Genomic DNA, 25,319 nt, shown 5'->3' with positions numbered 1-25,319 from the left:
AGTCACTTATATATATGTAATGGATACATTATATTGACTTGATTACAATGATATGCATCCTTTTAGATACGATTGCAAAAAAGTACGGTTTCAAATATGCTAGAAACATTTATTTATTGGCTTTCACTGTGTTCTTCCTCAATTGATATTAACGTATTATTGAAAGATTCATTATGACCCCTCTCACAACTTATGATATACATATGAATTCAACTATTTAGTTTTGTTCCTACATACTCAGTATCTTCCTTGTACTAATCACATACCTCTTATGCGCTATATTTTTCATTTGATGTAGATATGAGTATCATTCTCAGGCTTGTGGATAGAGAGTAGTAGTTCATAGTTTTGATGAATCCTCATCATTGAGGACATAATTTTGTTATTTCTATTCTTATTTCAGACTTGTTTTATGGCTAGCTGGGTGCCTTGTCCCAACAAATCGTTTTATTTAGTTTAGAGACTTTCATACATTAGTATTCAATTGTAATAGACCTTTTCTTAAGATCTATTTCAGTTATGATTTTAGGGATCGTTTGGTTGGGAACAAGTTATCTCAGGATTAACTATTCCAAACATGGCAACCAAACAAGATACAAAATTTTATCCCATCACTATTTATTTTTATCCCTCACAACATGACCCCTTAGTTTACAGTTTCCACTTTAATTTTCATATGATATTCTTAGATATGTTATGCCAAGAATTATTTGGGAATCACTCGTGGTTTCAAATATCCTATTTCAGCTATGGTGTAAACTCAGATCGTGACAATAATGTAAAATACAATACATGCAATAATAATAATCAAAATGATAACTCAATGTTTATGTTGTTTATATTAAAAATGACGAAATGACCTAGGAGGCCCCTGTACTTGGATTTGTTTGTAAGTTAAATCCTTATACTTTCGGCTTTACCAACTGAACCATTAAACTTATTCAAACACAATATTTTAAACCCCTTTGACCATTGATTAAACACATGTGGCATTAATATTGCTGACTTGAAATGATGTGTAATTTCACGCATTTTTAAAGCAAGTGAATATAATATTTTATATGAAAAAATATTAAAATTTTAAAAATAAATAAATGAAAAACGCTAAAAACAAAAAGAAAAAATGAAAAACGCTCAAAAAGAAGAAGAAGAGGAGGAACAAGTCATCTTCTTCAAAGGCCAGGCCACCAGCTGCTGCCCCCCTCCAATCAAATTCCTTCTTCCCATTCCACTCTTCTTCTTCTTTGGATCCACCCATCATTCGCGGCGCACTGTCCCACTCTCAAATACTTTCTTGAAATTCCTTTATTTTGCTGTATATCAACATTACCCATATTCCTTTCCGTTTTGTCATATTTCCACTTTCAAAATCTCAATTTTGTGCGTATTTCTTGGTGATAGTGAGTATTGAAAAATGAAAAACTTCATTGATAAACGTAATAAAACTTTAAGAATAATAAATGTGTTTAAAATTATAATGGAGATTTGTTGGGTTTGTGTTTGTGAACCAAATAGTGTTAAATTCAAGTTAAATAGGTAAGAATTCCACCCATTTTGACATGAATTTGGTGCTCAATTTGAGAGCAAAAATAGAGAAAATAATGTTCAAAATTTCAAGAATACACAAAAGTAGGGCCTTCTATTTTTTATTTAATTTTTTAACATGTAATTTCTTATGTATTGTTAAAAATAATATGGAATTCCACGTGTAAACGAATGTACTATACACACACATAATGAGAAAAAGATTTAAAATATTGTGATTCAGTAAGTTTAAAAATTCAATTGATAAAATCTTAAATATAAGGTTCCACCTTACAAACTATGCCAAATACAAGGATATCTCAAGGTTATTCTGCCTATTAAAAACAAATATTTTAAACTATACATTGTAGTAGTATACTATATAATCTGTAAGATATCAAACTAAACAATCTTCCTAGAGACGCTTTCCGCTTCGACTTACCGCCAAAACGGAAAGATTCAAATGCCTTAAGCAGAGAGCAGCTCTCGCGTCTGAGCTACGAGGAATGGAGGACGAGGGAGAGGCTCTTTCAGCATCGAGCGACAAATCCCTTAGAGAGCCTGAGGATGACATCGATTGCGTATCTAATAGTGGCGAGGACGACGACGACGATGAATGGAATGTAGAATCTCAGGCGGGTACCAGTTCGCCAGACGAAGACCGTAAATCGCAAAATGTTGATGCTCTTGTGAGGTAGCGTGAATTTTTCTATACTTGAAAAGACCTAACATACTGTATATGTCATCGTGCTCATACGGTATATGTTGATTAAATTAGGGTTTCACAATTTTCCATATGTTATCTGTGACAGAAGCTGTTTAATTTGTCAATTGCACAGTCTCATTTGAGGTAGGAACTTTAACTGCAGCAGTTAATATGGATTAACTATGCCTAAATCCAATGTAGTTTGGGCCATTTGTATGAATCTTGTATATCCATTCTGCTGGGTTTGGCCAGTTGCTAATAAAGTTTGAATCTTGTGACAATGTTCCAATTCATGTCTTTTAAGTTTTTAATGTATTAGAACGCACATTTCACTTTTGTGCGAAATGAATTAGTCATACTTCTTTATCTCGATAAAGCACTAATACTTAAGGAAAATTATCTAGGAGTCTTATGATATTGATCTATGATATCATGATTGTTATGAATTCAGGGGTAACCTTATTGTGAAAAGACAGTCCCTACTTCCACGAGTCTATTCAGTGACAGATGCAGCAGCCAATCTCCGAAAGCCATTCAAACCTCCAAGCTCCAATGGTTACAGTAGTAGCAATGAGCATCTAGCTCGCCGTCTTTGTGCTCGTAAAAGGTTTGTGCCATGGGGTTCAACAAGTCCAACATTGATTGCTATTACAAACAGGCTGAAAGCTCCAGAAGCTGCTGAGATAGATGTGGTGGAAGACAATTTAGAACTGCCACCTGGTGTTGAACCTCTGGTGTTGTGGCAGCCTGAAGAGATTGTGGAGGAAGGCTATAGTTTAGTACCTATAATTGTGGATCCATTGCTTGTTAGGTTCCTTCGTCCTCATCAAAGGTACTTCACTTGATATAGGTGATATAGGGTGTATTTGATTATATTTATGTGAATATTTAAAGGCATATTGTTGAACTAAGTGCATGAATGAAAAGGCAACGTTAGAATTTGAAGCTATGGATATTTAAAATGTATCATAGTGTGAAGCACTCAAAAGAATTCTTTATATCTTCTCATTAAGTTACTTTGTGCCATTTTATTTCATAATATTCAAGTTGAATTTGCAACATTAGTTTCTGAAGATTTACATCAGTAAGTTGATAACCTGTTCACTCCTCCATCATAACTCCAAAAAGAACATTTATTCCTTATTTCATTAAAAAGAAGAACTCCAAAAAAGAACATATCTATTATTTGCCGAACTTCAACCTCTTAATTTTGTCTTTATTACCATATGTTTTTTAATCTGTTTTTAAATGAATTTCAAACAAGTTAAGCAACATTGAGAAACTCTTAGATTTGACTATGTTTGCAGCATGCCGCAGCATCTATATCATTTAAAGACTATTCATGATATTACTTGCAGGGAAGGGGTCCAGTTCATGTTTGACTGTGTGTCAGGTGCACTTAGTAGCTTCAATATTAATGGATGCATTTTGGCTGATGATATGGGGTAAAGTATTTTTGATTCTTCTCCCTGACTATGTGTCTCTAAGTTGAGTGATCTTAGGTGTTTCATTTTGGCTTATTGGCTGCTCTTTGCATTTTAGTGCAGTTTGGGGAAGACTCTGCAATCAATCACACTACTTTACACTCTTCTTCGCCAGGGATTTGATGGAAAAGCTATGGTCAGGAAGGCAATAATTGTGACCCCTACTAGTCTTGTTAGTAATTGGGAGGCCGAAATCAGTAAATGGGTTGGAGAAAGAGTTAAACTTGTTGCTTTATGTGAAAGCACCAGAGATGATGTTGTGTCTGGCATAGAAAGTTTTATCAATCCCCATAGTAATATACAGGTAAGTTTTCTGAGCGATCCTAGTTACATTATGTTTGAGGGGTATCAATCCATATATTGTTCTCCCAGGTTTTAATTGTTTCCTACGAGACATTTCGGATGCATTCTTCAAAATTCAGTAATTCTGGATCATGCGACCTTCTCATATGTGATGAGGCTCACAGATTGAAAAATGATCAAACACTGACAAATCGAGTAAGACATGTTTACTTATTTTGATGACTTAGATTACTTTTTGTGGATGAACTCTGTAATCTTTGTCGAGCCTAATTTAAAACTTGCGATTAGGCATTGGCTTCTCTAGCATGCAAACGCCGGGTTCTGCTATCAGGGACTCCAATGCAAGTGAGATCCGATCTGACTTTTCTTTAATATCTTTTATTAACATAATTTGTTTTTGCTACATAATGCATTTTTCTTTCCAACAATTTCCAGAATGATCTAGAAGAGTTTTATGCCATGGTTAATTTCACCAATCCGGGTATCTTGGGTGATGCTGCACACTTTCGGCGTTATTTTGAGGTGAGCTTACTCTTGAATTCAAAAAATTAACGTGAACTCTTATGTCCTTATTCTTTTTCCACAACTTTGTGGGGTTTAAAGAACAGATAAGCTTTTTTATTATATCATCACTGAATGCAAAATCCATATATTTTTTACTGGGTAAGGAGACATATATTGGTTATCACTATTCCTCTCTGTATATAAGCATTTACCTTACTGTGGTTTTCCTCGATCCAACTGTTTGTAGACACCAATAATATGTGGTAGGGAACCCACTGCCACAGAGGAAGAGAAGAAACTAGGATCTGACCGCTCTGCTGAACTGAGTTCCAAAGTTAATCAGGCAAGCTTTCCACTGAAAATTATGCAGTTTCAGAATTTCGGCTTGTTGTTGATCTATTATCTGCTCTGGCTAGTACCCATTATCCACCGAGTTTAGAAGGCTGTGATTGGTCCAAAGGACGGGTGACAGACGGATTTCTCGGTTTTCAAAAATAAAATAAAATTATCTACTCTGGCTAGTAATTCTACACCCAAATCCAGTGTAGAAGAAAGAGATATAATGGAAATATCACTCTATGAACCTAGAAGGCTTGAAGCCAGTCCATAATCTTTTTGTTATTCTTTTGGAAGAAAAAAAATAAATCTTCAAATTTGGAAAGTTGAAAATATTCAAGAAACGAAATACAATCAGATATGTTAGAAAATTAAATTAGTGCAAATTGGTTTTGATTAGGATATCACAGTCATTGCAGAGTTTGATGTCTGCCTCTTGTCTAAGGCTGCTTGTTAGGGATCCAAATCTAGCACATGCTCTCATATAATGATTTGGCGTGTTTTTTCTGCACATCACTGACAGTCTTTTTCTTTTTTTTTCTACGGGTCTCAGTTTATTTTGAGGAGGACAAATGCGTTATTGTCAAACCACCTACCACCAAAGGTATGCCTTCTCTTTAATTCATTAGATATTGTAATATAGTGTATTATGATAAGTGTTGATTGTGCTTCAGAAGATTTGATATTAAAAGAAGTTCAATGACTTTAGCTACTGCACTTTTAGCTACTCTATCAGATCTGTTGTTTTGGCATATTGTTGTTTGAGGTATTAATTAAGTGATGAACTACCAAGTTCTGATTTGGTGTCTATGGCAAACTCCTTTGTCTCCTGTATGTTTGCCGGACAAAATTCGGACCAAGTAGAATAGTACTAACCTTTTGGATTTTAATACAACTTTTGACTGTGTTCTCATTCTTATGATGCTAAAGAAACCTTTTCCATCTAACAAATATAGGAGCGCAGCTGTCAGTTATTTAGTACTGTAAATATAATAATAATAATAATAATAATAATAATAATAATAATAATAATAATAATGTCTCTCGGAAACAGCCTCTCTACCTGTACGAGGTAGTGGCAAGGTCTGCGTACACTCTACCCTCCCCAGACCCCACCTAGTGGGATTTCACTGGGTATGTTGTTGTTGTTGCTGTTAATAATAACAAAAATAAATAAATAAAATAATAATAATAAGAAAAAAAGAATGTTACAAGTTGTTAAAGCAACAGATAAAAAAATAAGAAATAAAATTTTTTGTCTCTAAAGAATGTCTACTCATTTATCTAGATGATAATAATATGTTGGTAGTGGTAAGGTCTACGTATACTCTACCCTCCTCAGACTCCAGTTTGTGGGACTACATTGGGTCTATTGTTGTTGCAATAATAATATGTTGGTAAGCATTTTGATCATTCTGAAGATTTTGAATGATTGCACCCTTTTACACTGCAGATAATTGAAGTTGTTTGTTGCAAGCTGACACCGCTCCAGTCAGAGCTGTACAATCATTTTATACATTCAAAAAATGTAAAATTCTCATTTTGCTAGCTTTTTGACATGTGAATTATTTACATAATTTAGCTTGTTTCTTGGATAATTTAGTTTGCTTTTGTTCTACCACTACCAAGTACAGGTGAAACGAGCTATCGCTGAAGAAGCAAAACAGTCAAAAATCTTAGCTTACATAACAGCTCTGAAGAAGCTTTGCAATCATCCAAAGGTGAGCTATCATTCTCTCATAGTTTCTTCAAGTCTATTCATATGTAACAACTACACTGCTTATTTTCTGAACTGGAAAGTATACCGGGTATTAGGTCTTCTTTTAAGAATACCAGCAAGGCTACAAGTTTTTGTTTTTTTGTGTGCTGTTTGAGGTTTTCTATATTTTCCCATTATATATGTTGAATATTTCCCCCTACTTTCTCTTTAGTTTCTTATTTAAAGGAATACAAAACAGAAAGAGAAAACTGATACTTATAAGATGTACCTAAAACCATTTCTTTAATGTTTTTTGGCAATTAACAGATTATTTTATATATTTCTTTAATGATGATACCTTGAAAATTTACCTGAAATTATTACTCCATGTTGATACCTTAGCAATGTATCTGAAAATATTGCTTTATACAAAATAGGTGTTAAGAGCTTTTTGCACTTTACAAGATAGTACTGAAGTTATTGGTGGTCTGCACGGGACTTCCATAGAAGACTACTTCTTTATGATTGGAAATTTTGGAAAGAGAAAACTCTTGAATTGTCCTTGCTTTACCTTGCTACTGTTTTTCCTTATTACTGTCACATGATAACAGAATTGTAATCCGAATAGGAGGTAGGAAATTTCTAATCCAAACATAGGAACAGTCATGATATAATCCATTTTGGATTTGCCCCCAAGGCCTAGCTCGAGTGGCAAAAGGTGGAGGATTTGTGGCTTAGGTCGCAGGTTCAAGCCCCACACCATGCAAAGCGAAGCCCGGTATTTAAGTGGAGAAGGGTAGAGGGGCAGACCCATTATCCATTGAGTTTAGAAGGTTGTGATTGGTCCAAAGGGCGGGTGCAGATGGATTTCTCGGTTATCAAAAAAAAAAAAAAAAAAACCATTTTGGATTTGTTCAATTTTCAAAGTTAAGGTCAATGCTTGCAGAAAATTCAGTAAAATGAATATTCTCGAGGATTTGAATTTGAATGATCAAAACTTTTACAAAGCTCTAGTTGTTAACTTTCTCTTTTTGATATCAAAGAAATTTTATGTGAGTTTCTGGCCCGGCTCCTGTAGGTGCACAAGTTCGAAACTCCGGGGAGTATTAGTTCGCTCCTCCGCCCTCCTCCCAACATAAATACTATGCTTTGTTTGTGGCAGTGTTCGAAACCATGACATGTATGTAATCTCACATCATATGTTGTGTCCTTACCATGGAACCAAAGCCCTGGGGCCCCACCTCTCTGGTGTTAACTTGTTACTGCTTTTCCTTATGACTTTCATAGCGCCATATAATACCGAAAATTCCTAACCATGATATTATCCTTCTTGTGTTTATTCAATTTGCTAGTAACAAAACTGTTTCTTACTAATGTCAAATATCTATAGCTGATATACGACACGATACGAGGTGGAAGTCCAGGGACATCGGGTTTTGAGGACTGCATTCGCTTTTTCCCTCCAGAAATGTTCTCTGGAAGGTAAGCTGTTTTAACCAGCTTTCTTTCTAAAGATCGTCTTCAACTTGATTATTTCCAAATAAAGAAATGGCCTTACAAATAATCTGCTAGGTGCGGCTCATGGACGGGTGGCGCTGGATTGTGGGTTGAACTTTCAGGGAAAATGCATGTCTTAGCCCGGCTACTGGCTCAACTTCGTCAGAAAACAGATGATAGGATTGTTTTGGTTTCCAATTACACACAGGTATCGAGGAGTAACTATAGTAAACAGAATCTGAAGTGTGAAATACAAGTTTTGTTACATGTGTTAGTTTTCTTCGATTTGGACGGATGTTTTGTTTGCTCTGGCTTTAATTTCAGCTTCTGAGTCTCATAGACCTCTTAGCATGGACAGGACTCCAAATTTTTCTCCAGCATGAATCTGTTATTGCTGGATGCTGGTGTAGAATTATGATTTCATGGCTTGTGGTCACAATTATGAATTCATGATTTGAAGGGGTAAATAGTATGCTGAGATTGTAAAAGTGCATTCTATCTTTTCTCAGATGTGTGCGGGGAGGGCTTTGGGGTGGCTTAAAACCAGTATTTTCCTTTAATAATGGGCCTATTAGGATCAGCACATCATTTTTTATACTAGTTAAAAGTGTTATGTATATTTTGGTTGGCTCTATCAGGATACTGTTAGAAGAGAATGAGAAGATAGCTATTGGCAGTGGTTTAGTAGTCCATCACCACAGTTTGACTATAATATCCATATTTAGCCAATCCTAGGAGTGCCACTTCCTTTTCTGCAGATGTGGTAGCTTTCTTCTTCCCATTCTCTTAGTCGAGTACTCTTATGTTTTCCTGAAGTAAGATACATGCCAGTTGCCACATTGATCTTCATCAATCTTAAATACAGAGTGTTTTCCTCATTTCTAATGTTCTAAGTTCCATATTGTTAACGGAACAAGTGACTGTATTATGTCTCGGCTCTAGCTCCTTTAGTTACTCTCAGTCTAATATCTGCTGGTAGAACTTCAGCATCAGACAAGCTAGTTTGTGACTGTAACTTTTGTTTCAGAAGATAATGAAGGTTAACAGCCTGCTTTCAAGATGTGAACACTGTGATATAGCATTACATATTTGCTTATTGCATTCAATTTTTTAGTGTATAAACTGAAATTCTCTCATTTGTTTCCTCTTCCTTAATGAATAAGTAACTGATTTCTCTCTGTTGTTTTCTCTTCCTTCTTTCTTTTGTCGTCTGTCCTAACTGTGAGTTGTGAATAATCAGACACTGGACCTTTTCTCTCAATTATGCCGTGAAAGGAGATATCCCTTCTTAAGACTTGATGGAACTACGTCAATTAGTAAAAGACAGAAGCTAGTTAATCATTTCAACGATCCAGCAAAGGTACCTGGGGATTTTGTTACACTTGTTTATCTTACTAAGATTTGGCATTACCAAGACTTATTTAGTGCATCTTTTAGGATGAGTTTGCATTTCTGTTGAGCAGCAAGGCTGGAGGTTGCGGTCTTAATTTGATTGGTGGGAACCGTCTGGTTTTATTTGATCCTGACTGGAATCCAGCCAATGACAAACAGGTGAAAGCTTTGCCCGAGAATTACCAAATGATGCCTGAATATGTTGCTTATCAGGTACATAATATTCATATTTTCTTCCTCAGGCAGCTGCAAGAGTCTGGAGAGATGGACAAAAGAAGAGGGTCTACATCTATAGGTTTTTGAGTACTGGAACTATTGAAGAAAAGGTTTGATTCCTAGAAGCCTTTGCTTAACGAGTTCCTATCTTCTCTAATTGTTCGGTTGAAGAAATTTATTTTTATTTGCAGGTTTACCAGCGTCAGATGTCAAAGGAAGGTCTTCAGAAAGTTATTCAGCAGGAACAAACAGATTCTGATATCCAGGTAATGTTTTAGAGTCTCTTATTTTTTCTTATTCTTCTGCTGTAATGTGGTACCAATATGTGATTGCAGGGAAACTGTCTCTCAGCAGAAGACTTGCGGGACCTGTTCACATTTCATGATAGTAGGTATGTTCCATGCTAAATGGGATAGCTAATGCATTATGTGAAATCTCCTATACCTTCAAATGGATCAAGTATTTTTATTAGTTATGGTGACTTTTGGGGATTCTGTAGTGTGGAAGTGCACCTCCCCCATTCCCTTTTCTTTTTTCACATCTGAGTAGTGCTGGCAAATGAATGGGTCGGATCTAATATAGATGGGGCTGAAAATGGGTTAGATAAAAATGAATAAAATTTCCAACTCACCCATATTTTATGTGGATAAAAAATGGGTTGAATGATGGATAATACAGATATCCATATTATCTACACATATACAGGACTGAAATTTGCTAACATATTATATCAATCATCAATTGAATAGTTTGACATATAAACTCTATATAAACTCAAACAATTTGAGAAAGTTAACCATTTGTATAATCTACCAGATCTGTGATCTTTACACTTTACCAATTAAATCTACTAAATTTCCTACTTGCCCCCATAAATTCTGTTTACACCAAAAAAAGGAACAAACTAAGACAATTCATCCTAATCTTCTGAATGGAATAGCTAGTATTTTCCAAATGTTTTTAGTTCCTCTCTTTCCATACTATCCACCAAATACATGCTGTGATGATCTTCCACCAATCTTCCTCTCCATTTCTCTTTCCCACGTTCATTCAATGATTCGAAAGATCCACACTAGACCTAGACATAGCCCAATTTATGCCCAAAATACAAACGAACATGTGCCACAAATTTATTGTCGTCTTACAATGGAAGAAAAGATGCTCATTGCTTTTACCCTCCTGACCACATATTAGACACCTTTAACAAATCTGAAGACCTCTTCTTTGTAGCTTTTCTTGAGATAAACATGCTCACCTTGCCACCAACCCAGACAAAACAAGATACCTTTAATGGAATTTTTGTCCTCCAAATCAGTTTCCTAGGCCATACCCCATTCGGGGGCGGCTTTCTTGTGGTAGTAATTGCGAACATCTCTCCTCTTCTATTAGCGTGCACAGTTTGCTTGCATGCCGCCTTAGGCACATCTCTCTATGGAGCTATTATGATTCATGAACCAAGAAGCTGATTTTACTGAAAAATTACCTTTGTTACTGAGTCTATCTTGTTGCCCTGGGTTTCCACCCAAACTTCCTATAAGTTGAATCATGGTAATTAAATTTTCTACTTCCCGATCATTCAGAGCTCCCCTAAAGATAAGGTTCCACCCTTATTGATTCCAAACTTGGTTTATCTGGTTGTGAGTTTGTGAGCTTATAGAGAGATCAGGAAAAGTGGATTTCAAACTACTTTCACCAATCCAGTGGTCCTCCCGAAAAGCTGTCTTACTACCATCTCCCACTGCAATCACCACATTTGCCCAAAATCATTCCACAGATTCCTAATGCTCTTTCCATACACTGCCATACATAAGTACTTGTCAATTCTATAGTGATCCATTGGCATTCCATTTCATATTCATGATTAATGAAATTTCTCCGAAGTGTCATATCTTCATTGTTGTACCTCCATAGCCACTTCTGTAATAGGCTCTTTATATGCAATATCAGTTTTTTTTATGCTCATCCTCTCTGTTTTTGGCTGAGAGCAAGTACATCCCATTTTACAGATGAGTACTACTGTTTTCTTTATTACTTTGCCATAGGAAATCTCTCTCTTGGTATGCTCACAAATCCATCTCAGCATTCTCATTTCTGCTATTTTCATCTTCTGGACTTGAGAGTTCTTAACTGGCCAACATTCTGTCCCATACAACAGAGATGATCTAACAACCACTATAAAATTTACCTTTAAGTGTTGGTGGCACATGCTTATCACACAAGACAACGGATGTGAGCCTCCATTTCATCCACCCCACACTAATATGATGTGTAACATCATCGTCGATCTCCCCATTTTCTTGGATTATTGACCCAAGATACTTGAAACTTCCTTTTTTTAGGGGATGACTTGTATATCAATCCTCACTTTCACATCTGTCTCGTTAGTTGCATCAATGAACTTGCGCTGCAAGTACTCTGTCTTAGTCCTACTCAACCTGAACCCTTTAGACTTCAGTCTGTCCCAAAGTCCAAACCTCTTGCATAGTGTTAACTTACTGCATGTCTTCAATCAATACTATGCCATCTGCAAATAAAATACACCATGACACCTCCCTTTGATATGCCGCATCAGTTCATCCATCATCAAGGCAAAAAAAAAGGGGCTAAGAGCTGATCCCTAGTGCAACCCCATCTTGACTGGAAAGTGATTTAAGTCTCCTTCCACTGCCCTTACCTAGGTCTTGGCTCTATCATGCATGTCCTTAACCACCCTAATGTATGCTACACGTACACCTCTAGCCTCCAAACATATCCATAGAACCACAGGGACTTTATCGTATACTTTTTGAAGGACAATGAACACGATATGTAACTCTCTCTATACTGCTCCACTGATCTCCTTAAGGGATGAATGACTTCTGTAGTTGATCACCCCCACATGAATTTGAATTGGTTGTCGGTGATAGATACAGCCCTCCTCACCCTAATCTCCACCACTCTCTCTCAAACTTTCATAGTGTGGCTTAGTAAGCTTGATACCTCTATAGTTGCAATTTTGAATATAACAGTTGTTCTTGTACAAAGGGATCATTATACTCTACCTCCATTCTTCGGGCATTTTTTGTTGTCTCTAAAATAACATTAAACAACCCAGTTCACTCCATAACTGTCTTGCCTACGGTCTTCCAAAATCCCATCGGCATATCGTTTTGCCCGGTCGGCCTCCCCTTCCTCATCTTACTGATAGCCTCCTTAACCTCCTCAAGCTTTAAATGTATAACCAAACAATATTTTTCAATAATGTTTGAAAAAAGGAAAAAGTTTTCATGGACAAACGGCTCTCCTTAGCAAGCACTAGCCCCATCATTTCCGCACATGTCTTCCATGTGATGCCCTTTTTATATTCTTATTATATATGGAGTATGATTGGATTTCAAAGAAAATTTAGAGCCCATCCATCCTTGACATATATCAATACTAAAAACTATAGAGCCAAAGGTAGCAGTGATGCTGCTTTCAGTGCTTGGGTTGCGGGTCATTGCCTACTGTATCACTGGATTGTGGGGACGTTCTGAAAGAGAAATAAAAGAGGGACAGTAGTGGGCATATGTAGAGAAAGAAAGAGAAAAGGGTTGGGCTTAATTTTTGTGTTATGAAGACAAAAAGTTAAAGAATCTCTTTCTAGTTGCTATGGAACAATTAGAAGATTCTCTAGAAGAAATACGGGGTTCTGCTAAATTTTAATATGTTAGCTATTGTGCTACTAGGCACATTTAAAGGGGGGAAATGGTTATAATACGAACCTGCTACCTTCATGTATATATAATGATAATATGGTTAAGAATTCATATGTTTCTCTTATTTGTTTTCTTTGGATAAGAAGAAAGATCCTATACTATATTGGAGGGGTTAACTGCATAGAAGAAACTTATGGAAGCTCACATTGTGTAATTTTTATGTTCCTATACGTTCAGCCATTTTATTATGAATCACTGTTACTCTCATCTTCATGCTCTATTATAATTTTGTATCATGTACGATCAAAATGCTTCTTGTCTTCTATATTTAATTCAATTTCTAGTGTTAATACAGGTCTGAGATTCATGAAAAAATGAGCTGCGACCGCTGCCAACCAGATGCAGTGATGCCGGATGACAACATCATAGCTGAGTTGCACACTCAGGGTCATCAGCCTGATCAAGAGGATATTGGGGGGTTTGCAGGTGTAGCTGGTTGCTTGCATACATTACAAAGCTCAGAGAAGCAGGTTGGTATTTATTTGTATAGTCCAAGTATCAGTTCTGTTATTTGGTTCTCATACAACAAGCACCCTTCTCCAGATTGGAGCTCCCAAGGAAGAGGACTTGGCCAGTTGGGGTCATCATTTTTCCCCAAAATCAGTACCAGATGTAATTTTCCAGTCCGCAGCAGGAAATGAGGTAAGCAGAGAGTTCAAATTACTGTTGCATTGAGCTCAGACTAAACCCCTCTCCTCTCATGTCCCCGAGCAACAAAAAAGTAAATGAAGAAAAAAAAGGAAAGAACAGTGAGTCAAACTTCTGAGTTCTCATTTAATGTACTTAAAGATCTACGAAAAGCTAATCACGTGTCATACTCCAATTTTTTTAAAAAAATTAGTATGACCAGTGGAAGGTATATGGGCAGATTTGGTATTATGTGACAGTTACATTTTATGATACTATGATATTATATATTGACGCCAAATGAAAAAGGACAAAAACTTAACCTTCTATGTCCCTCGGGGTCTTGTTTGCTGTTTCATTACATTAAATTGGAATACTCATTTTTCTAATATTTGCAGGTTTCGTTTGTTTTCACTTGCCAAGTGGATGGGAAACTCGTGCCTGTTGAATCAATTCTAAAGTCAAAACAAGAGGTGGAAAATAGAGATTCACCTCATTTCAAAGAAATGCTTATGAGAAAGGCCACATTTTCATCTCCACGTCAAGCACCATCACTGAAGACGATGTCATCAAGCAAGCCGTCTAGTGAGAAAGAAAACTCTTTTCCGAAACAGGATTTGATATTGCAAGCTCAAGCACTGTCAGCATCAACTCCTAATGGAACTTCTATGAGTACATTACCTGCATTTTTTAAACCTTTGCAAAAGCCAAGAAGCAAGTTAAATAGACCTTTAGAAGATACTAAAATATACGAGAAGAGCAAACTCTCTTCCGAGAATCTTTTGCCCAAAAAGAGATTATCTCCTGATTACATATATGATGATGATTTTGCCTAGAACTTGGTCCCTCTGTGTTTTTCCCTTTAGTTTCAGTTTACCTGGTTACATGCATAAAAAAATCCCAATATATCAAACCTGCTGTATGTTTCAATTCTATCTGGTCCTCATTAATGATCCAAAGTAGCTCTCAATACAGAGAAATTTGATTAATGAAATTATTTGCATTGTAAAATTTGGTGGTTTGGCTAATTATTCTGGCCTCGATTCAGGTAACATTTCCATTAGTCAATTCTTATGTTTTGCAAGTGTTTTCTGTTTTTCCCATTATGACATGTTGGAAAGACACTTCTTGCTATGCCATGCCAAGAAGTATGTTGATGGGAATTTAGTTGCAGTTCCACACCTTGTAATCCCTCTCTCCACTTTTTGATCTCCTATGTTTTCTATTCCTTTTCCTTCTATGTGACTGTATTATAAGATTTTAAAAAAGAAAATATACAAGAAAAAGAAGTTTATTTATGGATCTAGGTTTTGTCTTCAAATTGACAAGTTGAACTTCTAGGATTTCGTTTATCCATAGTATTTGTCCATTTTGATGATTTGGCATAGGGGTGGCAATTCGATAGATTGAGTCAAATTTGGGTGAGTCATAATGGGTCAAGATTCAACTCAATCCAAATTTGCTTAGTCTTAATGTGTTGGGTCAAAGTCAGGTAATGGGTTATAGATGGGTCAAGACTCAACCCAAATTTATTAAGTTTTTATTGTTTTATTTTTTCTTTTAAAATAGAGAAGAGACTCAAATATGCCACCGAACTTTGACAAAAGGCTCATCTATGCCATTCGTTAAAAGTTTGGCTCATCCATGCTATTTCCATGTCACGATCCGATTTCTCAGGTCATGATGACACCTACTATATCTCACTAATAGATATGCTTAACTCATAGCCCAAAACCAGAAGCGACGGACTATCTCGCGGAAGAACACATAAAGGAAGCAGGGAATAAATAGCATGAAGAAGAAAGGGAAATAAACAAATTAATACATAACAAGACAATCTCAAGATTTGACATTAGTCGGTAGTCGAGCTTATAATCAAAATAGGGGTACAAGACTTAACAAATACAGTAAGTACATAACTATCTTTGAAAGCATAATAAAGACTAGTCCTAGCCAACATAGAGGGAGATAGACAACCTGACGTTAGGAGCTCACCCTAGTATCTGAATCCCAAAAGCTACTTCGTGCGAGATCCAAATCAACGACGAGAACTCATACTATGATCTGTAGGGTGCAAAAGTGTAGTATGAGTACAAAAAAAGGGTACTCAGTAGGCAAAGGCCGACTGAACTCCAAAGATAAAACAAGTAAATACAACATCTAAATAAGGAAAGCACATCACACAAGTATCTATCGAGGAGATATAACATGATAATACAAATAGTAAGAACGAAGGAATAGTGTACACTAAGTAAGAGACCGAGACAAAGGAACATATCTAGAGGCGCAAGCCCAACAACCTAATAATGATAAGATCCTACTACGGAAGTCAACTAACCAAGGAAAGAACCACAGTAATACCGCTACTCAACATAACTACAACTGAATCAAAGAACACTAAGATAGGGCAAAACCTACCACTTAAGCAACTAACGATCAATTCGACATAATATACACAATTTTAGTCAAACAATAACCTAACCAGATCTCCAAAAAACCGAAGGTACAAATAACAAACATAACTCAACCAGCTCCCATAAGACCGGCATATGCAAACAACAACCAATTATACTAGTGATAGGCAATGCATATGAATGCACGTAATGTAGTAGAAACTAGTCGAGCCATCAACACAAAGTTCCACACAACCAAGTATATACACCTACCTCTTGTCCCTGTAGCTAGGTAGGAACCATGCGGCTCCCTCCTCACGTTCAGTAGGTCACACATTCAGAGGGACCCATAGGGGACGGGAGAAGTCAGTATACATTGCCTGGTCCCGATCCAGGACTTCCAAATATATATATCTGTCGAATACAATAGTATCCAATCAAAGAGAGAATTTCGCTGGATTTCGAATACAATTGATACATAATACAAAACAGTTGTGCATTAAATAAATACAGAAGACAATGTAAAATAAAATACAAAATATAACCCGCCCTCCCCCCTATCTGATCTTGCTCGCCTCTCTCCTCCTAATTTGTATTCATTTTGATACAAATCAATTTGTATTTATATATTTTTCTACAAAATTCACAAAAAAGATATAAGAATACAAATGCGTAGCAAACCAAAGTATAAGTATAAATTATAATGAGTGAAACTGTAGCTAAGAAATCGTATCATGATATTTACTGTTTTTGAAAGTTTCCCATATTTAATATTCAGTTGGAAAAATAGTGACTACTCGCCCAATTTTCCCGTCCATTGCGGGCCGATCCGAATCCGCCCGTTTCTCTATTACCCGAGCTGAGGGGCAGGCAAATTGGGTGCTACGAGAATACAAATACAAACAGGAAAATGTGGAAAGACAGAGGACCAGGAGTGAAGATCCTCTGGCTTTGGGCCATTGGAACTGCTGGAAGTATACCCTTCATTCTTCTCCATTTTTTGAGATTTACCTCTTTCCCCTAAAACTTTAGTTTCTATCTCTTTTTTTGCAGTTTTAGTAACTAGCGTTGTGAGGACAAGACTGCGGGATATGGAGCAGTTTATGAACGCTCAGCAACAAACTCCTGGGCCTATTGACTCACCTGCGATAAGCGACAATGATGATCATCAATCATTGCATTCTGAGGATTTCATTCGGGAGGAGAAAGGGTGAATAATAGTCTTGTATGCTATGTGTTTGATGAATTGTCTGAATGGTGATTTTAATTGTCCCTTTACAGCATTTGGAATTATTTAACTCTTTTCTGGTTTTCCTTCAAAATTTTTATCAATTTGCAAGCTTTTATATGTTGATCATCTTTGTTTGAAAGCATAATACATAAATATGCCCTTTAATCTTTGCTTCCATCAGCATCTACACCCTCTAACTTTGAGTTTGCACAAGTAGACATTTAAATTTGTATAAAATTGAACAAATAGACATATTTGTCCTACGTGGCGTCCTACATGATAATTTTGTGTGGTGTCTTACGTGTATTACGCCATGTAGAACGTGTGTGTATATTTGTTCAATTTTGTATAAGTTTAAGTGTCTATTTGTGTACCTCCAAAGTTGGAGATCATAGATACAAGTTGAAGCTAAGTTAAAGAGCATATTTATGTATTATGCCTTGTTTGAATGCTGTATAAAGTAAAACCAGTAAATTAGTTGATCGCCTTAATTGAGAAGTTATACCCGGTAAAAGGGATCTTTCTTCATATTTAGCAAATCATTCATCTGCTAGTGTAGTTTTTGAAGCTAGGGGTCGTTTGGTAGTTGATTTGGAGGTGAGTTATGCAGGTATTAAATTCTGCGTCAGTAATACCAAGTTTGATAGTTAGTTAGGAGGTAAGTTATTCATGTATAACTTCATCAACCTCAGTAACTAGACTCTTCTTCCCATGCTATGGATTTATTGCCTTTCATATACATTAGACATGCTCCATTGACATTGTTCGGAGTAGCTGCAAAATAAGGTTGGTTGTTCACTACTCTGGGTAGGAGGATCTTGTATCAGGTAAGAAACAAAAAAGGAGGATCTTGTATCAAGCTTTATGCTCTGCAGATTTGTTTCCAGAGAAATTAGAATGTCGAAACCATGTAGTAGCCTAGAGCTGTCCATCTTTGTCTTACCATGAGTTCTATTCTCTGCAAGAGTCGTGGGCTCATTCTATTATACAACATATTCTTGTCATATACATGTTGAGGCTTCATTGAGTCGATATTTGATCTGCCATCAATGAAACTTCACTTGACTTTTGATAGAGTGGCCGGCTAGAAGGACCTGAGAACACAATAAAGCTATAAAAATGCACTCTTGCGATTGTTACCTCTGCTTAATATGCAATGGCATTACTCTGCATATCCTTTGTATCATAGATCTGAAATAGTAGATAATCTACTTATCTAATTTGTTTCTACTGTTGACTTCTGGGCTTGTGTATACCTCCTTCATTTTAGAGATTTTGCAAAGGTAGCTAATCTACTTAGCTAATCTGTTTCTAATACAACTCGCCCTCGATCAGGCTTTGGTCTAGTGGTGTGGTGAGAGCACAATGCATGATGTTTTCGAACCTTGCCACATACAAAAGCCTAGTATTAAGTTGAGAAGGGTAGACGGGTGGGCCTGAATTGTGAACAACTGGCTCTTCAGGATTTCTTAGTTATTAAAAGTATAGTGTTTCTAATATGACTTCTCGGTTTGTGTTTTGTGTATTAAGGAAGATACTCCAATGATTAAGTTAGCATATTAACACTTAACAAAGAACTCAAAATGCAGTGGTAGTAACTCACAACACTACAGGAGCTACAAGTGGAAAATATGGAGGTAGTCACTCTAGAATGCTCCCAGCATATGCAACAACTCAATGCCCACGTGGTTTGGTTATTGGTTTAGTATATTTAAAAATAAAAAACCGAACCAATTGATGTGTATGCATATGTCAATATCCCCTTCTAAACCTGATGATTTTGAAAATTCATAGTGTTGAACGTTTAATTAGCTTATTGCATGACCAAAATTTCAAGATCAAATGTCAAACGTGTTTAGCCCGACTTGGTTCAACACTGAATATATGAATAAAGAGGCGTAGAGCAGGTCAGGTGCAAGCTAGTTAAAAAACCGCTAACAGTGAAGTAATGAGCCAAATAATTTAAATTGAATGTTAGTTAGTATTTTTTCTTTAAAAAAATTAATTTTTACCTTTTAAAATTGAAAATTTTAAACGTAAAGTACTCGAGACTATGTACTCTCTCAATTTCATATTACTTGACTTGGCACATCTTTTAGAAAAACTTTTTTTAGAGATGTATTTTACTAAACTAATCTTATTAATTATACTTTGAAACTCTGAATTTAACTTACTACTTTATATAATTATTTAATATAAAGGCTAGAAAAAATAAAATATAATAAATTTTCTTTCTTAATTAAAAAGTAAAATAAAATATCTATTTTTGAATCGAATAAAATTATCTAAACAATTATATTGATCTAAATTACCAGCAGGTAATTTAGCACTTTCCAATTAGGGGATGGACCTATACATATTTTATTTATTTTTTTAAAATATGAGGGTAGGGCTAAGGGAAAATGAGGTACGGGATCACAGTCTTAATATTTTTTTTAAAAAAACAGTAAAGAAAATAAATTGGTAAATTTTATCTTGTTTTATTAAATTATATTTATTTCTGACCATTTATATTTCTTTTCTAGACATAAAAGTACGTACTTGAGGAATGGTTAATTGGTTACAATCTTGACCAGGAATTTTTTTAGCTATACACTATCTAAATGATTAATACACTTTCTTTGAAGAAAAATAGATATAAATTAGCCAGACAATTTGAGTACTTAAAATTTATTATTTTTAAAAGTAAAAAAAATATTAATTACATTGAAAAGAGTTAAGGAGTTCTAGTGAAATGTAATGCGCCAATCGTACATGGTATTATAAACGCTTCGGTATCCTTCTTTTTTTGTACTAACGTTCTGGTGGCTATGACATTACTCCCTCCGTCCCATTTTATATGTCATTCCTTTCTATAAATAGCTGGATCATAATACTTGTTATTTTATAAATTTTTTGTATAAATTACCATATTTTGCCTATTTATACCCTTGATGGAGTAGTTAATAAATCTTGAAAATGTATTCATCATTTATTATAAAGTTGACTTAAGAAAACATTAAATAAGGGTAGAAAGGTAAAGTTACATCATTTCTTAATGCAAGTGCAAAGTAAAAATGTGACATATAAAATGGGACGGAGGGAGTATAATACTACGGGTGTGTTTGGTAGGAAGGAAAATGTTTTCCTAGAAAATATTTTCCTGAAAAACAAGTAGACTTTGGACTTATTTTCTCATGTTTGGTTGGTAAATAGAAAATATTTTCCGTTAGTGTTTGATTTATAAATGAAAAATATTTTTAAAAATAAACTTAATTTTTTTTTGGAAGGGGTGGGGACTGATGGGGGGGGGGGGGTCACGGGTAGGGGGTGGGTGAAAAAATAAAAATTTGAAATTGAAAATATTTTTTAAAAACAAACTTAATTTTTTTTGGAGGGGGTGGGGGGTCGGGGTAGGGGGTGGAGTGAAAAAATAAAAATTTGAAATTGAAAATATTTTTTAAAAACAAACTTAATTTTTTTTGGAGGAGGTGGGGGGCTGATGGGGGGGGGGGGGAGGTTGCGGGTAGGGAGTGAGATGGAAAAATAAAAATTTGAAATTGAAAATATTTTTAAAAACAAACTTAAATTTTTTTTGAGGGGGGTTGGGGGTCGCTAGTAGGGGGTGGAGTGAAAAAATAAAAAATTGAAATTGAAAATATTTTAAAAAACAAACTTAAATTTTTTTTTGGAGGGGGTGGGGGCTGATGGGGTGAAAATAAAAATTTGAAATTGGAAATATTTTTTTAAAACAAACTTAATTTTTTTTTTGGGGGGGGGGGGGGGTAAGGGGTGAGGGTGAGGGTGAGGTAAAAAATTAAAAAAATTGAAGTTTAAAATACCTTTTTTTTTAAAAGCTTTAAATTTATTTTTTTCAAAAGAAAAATTGTAATATGAAGTTGGATGAGAGTTTTGGAAAATGTTTTTCTTAATTTTTGAAGGGAAGTCATTTTCCTTAAATTTGAGGAAAATGAGTTGATTTGGAAAACATTTTCCAAAATATTTTACCCAACCAAAATGAGAAAATTGAAAAATATTTTCCGGAAAGTGTTTTCCTTCGTACCAAACACACCCCACAACTTATCTTCTCCTTCAAAGCTCTGTCCTCTTTTTAGTCACTAGATCTTTCATGAATGTGACATAGTCTAGCATCTGTTCTAGTGCTGCGATCAAAGGGACATTTATTGAGAGTTGTTTCCTTCTTTGTACTTTTTATATATAATTTTGAGAAAATAGCCAAATGACCCCCCAATCTATAACCGAATTTTTAATTACACACTTATACTTCACGGGAGTCCTATTACCCCCTTGAGCTATTTTAAAGTGAAATTATTTCCTCCTTGAAATGTCATTACCAGACATCTGTCTTGTGGTGAAATACACGCACTTGACACGTGTATTTCACCATTTAATGATTGTTTTTTTTAAAAGAGTTCTCCTCCTTTCTTTCTTTCTTCCCCAATCATTTCTTCAACCCTAACTATACTAAACACCATTTTTTACCTCAATAAATTTATATATCTCTAACATTTTATAAAAACGAAAATTCAATTCACCTTTTCATCTACTCTTAATCTCTAGAGTCTAGAAGATAGCGATTCCAATTAATCAAATCTTTTATCCAACTAATTCAACAATTTTCCACATATTTTTACATTTCGTTCAATTTTCTTCCTTAGACAATTTCAGATACACATTAAATGGGTCAAGAACATTCGAGATCAGATTCATCCCTTAAAGATTTCGCCGACAACTCAAAATAATCGTGGATGAGAAGACCAATTTGTAACACCAATTTGAGAAACCTCTCTCTCTCTTCCTCATTCTTTATTATTTCTCCCTCTAAAATTTTCATGATTAATTTATAATTTGAGTTTTTGATTTTGATTCTTCATGGATTTTAGGAGAACATGTAGGATCCTTCATGGATTTTGATACTTCACTTTGATTTTGTTACTCTTGAATCCATCACTTTAAAAATTTTTAATTAATGGGTATGTTTTTATAAAAAAATAAATTTAATTTGTTAGATCTATTCTAAATAAGTTTATTGAAAAATTATTTATTCATTAAATGCATTGTTGTTGATAATTTTTATTTCAAACATCCATTGAAAAAGCTTCAACAATGATAATGGTGAAAAATGTTATATAGATAAATAAGAAGAAAGAGAAAGAAAAAAGAAAATTAAAAAAAAAAAACGGATTTTTTATAAAAAAAAATAGGCAACTCACTCTCTCAAAGAGAGCGTGACTCTCCATGCCAACTCAAACACTTAAGGGGTTATTTATTCCATTTTAAAGTATTTTAGGGGGTAATAAGACTCCCGCGGAGAATAGGTGTGTTGGGAAATCCGGTAATAGGTTGGGGAGTCATTTGGCCATTTTCTCTATAATTTTTTAAAAGACGTGTAAAAAGAAAATGTGACAATTAATATGGAACGAAGAAAGTAATTAGCATGGACCAACTCATTGTTAACTTATCAATTAGAGGATTAAGAAAGTAATTAGCATGGACCAACCCATTGTTAACTTATCAATTAGCCCCCCCCCCCGCCCCCGTCCCTTCTTTTTTAAATGTGACAATCAATATGGAGCGGAGAAAGTAATTAGCATGGACCAACTCATTGTTAACTTATCAATTAGGGAATCCCCACCCTCCCACCCTCTTTTGGGTAAAAAATGTTAATTACTACTTGCAAATAACACCACATTCAAGTGGTCAGGCAAAATTGATCCTCCTCATTGATATTTTAGATATAATAATAGGTGAACTATTCATATATCGTTTTGAACATACTTTCTCTGTCCACTATTGCCCACTATTGACTTGACACAAGAATTAAGAAACAGTAAATGATATGTGTAATTTAACCAAATCATCCTTATTAAATATATGTCATATACACATTGAAAATTGAACAATATTTAATACTCCCTCCATTTCAAATTAATTAAATTGTTGAGGTGTTTCACACCCTTTAAGAAAAGAAGATTAAGACATAAATTAGGCTTAACTTTCCGTTTTTATTCTTATTAATTATTATCAAAATTATGATTAAAATAACTAAACATTAATTAATAACTAATTCCAATACTAACTAATGAAGGGTAAAATTGGAAAAACATTCTAAAAATAGTCTTGAAAATTGAACAATAAGTTAATTTGAAAAATAAAAAATGTCTCAACAATTCAATTAATATGAAATGGAGGAAGTAGCAAGGATAAAATAGACACAAAATGATAAATTATTCATTAATTTTATAAATTAGACAAATATTATTGGATATTCTAAATGATATAGTGGACAAATAAAGACGGAGAGGGAGAATATTTTTGACAATGATACAAAGATAATAATGCTCGAGGTAATTATCTCAATGTTTTATATATAACATAATAACAATATAACCATTGAGCTTCAAAAACAAATAAAATTAGAAGAAAAAAAAGAAGAGGAAAAATTGTCCGAATGTTTTCCTATGCACGCAGTTGATCTATCTTGGGAGTTGTCATGCAAGTAGGGCCGGATCAACATAAGTCGAGGCCTAAATCAAAATTTCAATTAGAGACTTAAAATCTAAACAAATATCATATGTATTTATTCAAAAAAATTATTTTTCTTACACTTTTTAAATTCAAATTGTTGCTTAATTCTTTTATAAATGATTTTTTTGGTTGATTATTAGTTTTAAGTAAATTTTATCAATTCAACGTTAAAAAATATCCTTTTACTAAGAGTCTAAGACAATTATTATATGAATTGTTAACATAACTCTATAGGTAATAAATTGATAAATTTTAAATAAAAGTAAGAGTTAGAATTGTAGAATATGATTTAAGAAGTTGATAACGTGATCCCAATTTTAACTCACTTGTTGTAATGCTTGAAAATTAATTAAGTAGATACTAATAAGAATATAATTTGTACTTCACCTTGTTCAATATTTTTCGACTATTGATTTATATTTTTGATATACTATTACTCTAACTAATCAAAAATTTGAAGAAAGAAGAATAAAAAAGGAGTTACAAAAAAATAATAATATGAATGTTATTAGCAAAAAAAAAAATGTAAAGAGGCAAAACAATATTTTTTGATTTATTCTATTTGAGTAGGGTTAAAGAAAATAAAACAATATTTATTTATTATTTTTTAAAAAGTATTTTTATCATAAATAATTATTTTATTTATAAAAATATTAACATATAATTTATTTTTGATAAAAGTTTAAGAAAATTTGAAGCCTTCCAATTTTTAGGCCTAAGGTATATGTCTTAATTGGTATAGCATAGAGCCATGCAAGTAATTAAGCTATGCCAATTAGGGGTTGGACCTATATACTCTCCGTAATATATAGTTCTAGAAATTTTCCACAAAATATTAAAGAATATTCTATAGCTATTCCTTTCGAACAACTTTACTAAAAATAAATGATTTTAAAAAAAAATTATTTTAACAAATCAGATATAATTGGAAGTGAAATACATTGACTAATTAATATAATAAATCTTGAAAAGCACATACACATATTTAAAGTGATTGTTTAGATTAACTCTTTTTATTTATTTATTGAAGAAAGATTAAAAATAGCATATTATGTTTTAAAAATATACTTTAAAAAAATAAAAAGAAAAAAGTATACTTTAAATATAGAAAATAATATATATATATATATATATATATATAT

The 25,319-nt window shown here is 34.2% G+C and overlaps 2 protein-coding genes across 2 annotated transcripts; both read left to right on the top strand.

Annotated features, from left to right (window-relative positions):
- Positions 1-1,934: 1,934 nt before the first annotated feature.
- On the top strand, positions 1,935-14,882 carry LOC125833031 (protein CHROMATIN REMODELING 25). Its single transcript, XM_049512193.1, has 21 exons — positions 1,935-2,218; positions 2,682-3,062; positions 3,589-3,675; positions 3,778-4,018; positions 4,087-4,212; positions 4,306-4,362; positions 4,453-4,539; positions 4,769-4,864; positions 5,411-5,461; positions 6,311-6,385; positions 6,492-6,578; positions 7,947-8,038; positions 8,129-8,261; positions 9,294-9,413; positions 9,491-9,604; positions 9,688-9,771; positions 9,853-9,927; positions 9,997-10,052; positions 13,694-13,868; positions 13,942-14,040; positions 14,424-14,882. Exons 1-21 carry the CDS (start codon positions 2,031-2,033, stop codon positions 14,859-14,861), a joined length of 2,862 nt encoding a protein of 953 aa, XP_049368150.1. The 5' UTR covers positions 1,935-2,030; the 3' UTR covers positions 14,862-14,882.
- A 2,354-nt stretch (positions 14,883-17,236) lies between these two features.
- On the top strand, positions 17,237-17,684 carry LOC125833026 (uncharacterized). The gene is made up of 2 exons (XM_049512188.1): positions 17,237-17,392; positions 17,472-17,684. Exons 1-2 carry the CDS (start codon positions 17,329-17,331, stop codon positions 17,630-17,632), a joined length of 225 nt encoding a protein of 74 aa, XP_049368145.1. The 5' UTR covers positions 17,237-17,328; the 3' UTR covers positions 17,633-17,684.
- The last annotated feature ends 7,635 nt before the right edge of the window (positions 17,685-25,319 follow it).

This window comes from Solanum verrucosum, unplaced genomic scaffold (genome assembly GCF_900185275.1).
Source record: "Solanum verrucosum unplaced genomic scaffold, falcon-dt-bn FXZP01000070.1, whole genome shotgun sequence".
Lineage (NCBI taxonomy): Eukaryota > Viridiplantae > Streptophyta > Magnoliopsida > Solanales > Solanaceae > Solanum > Solanum verrucosum.
The sequence above is the reverse complement of the archived record's forward strand: the minus strand, read 5'-3'. Positions and strand labels throughout refer to the sequence as shown.

Bases quoted from the DNA above. Each gene is read 5' to 3' on its own strand.
- LOC125833026 (XM_049512188.1), top strand. From the start codon at position 17,329: ATGTGGAAAGACAGAGGACCAGGAGTGAAGATCCTCTGGCTTTGGGCC. The intron at 17,393-17,471 runs GTATACCCTTCA...CTTTTTTTGCAG, and splicing joins GGCCATTGGAACTGCTGGAA to TTTTAGTAACTAGCGTTGTG.
- LOC125833031 (XM_049512193.1), top strand. From the start codon at position 2,031: ATGGAGGACGAGGGAGAGGCTCTTTCAGCATCGAGCGACAAATCCCTT. The intron at 5,462-6,310 runs GTATGCCTTCTC...TTTACACTGCAG, and splicing joins CAAACCACCTACCACCAAAG to ATAATTGAAGTTGTTTGTTG. The intron at 8,262-9,293 runs GTATCGAGGAGT...GTGAATAATCAG, and splicing joins TGGTTTCCAATTACACACAG to ACACTGGACCTTTTCTCTCA.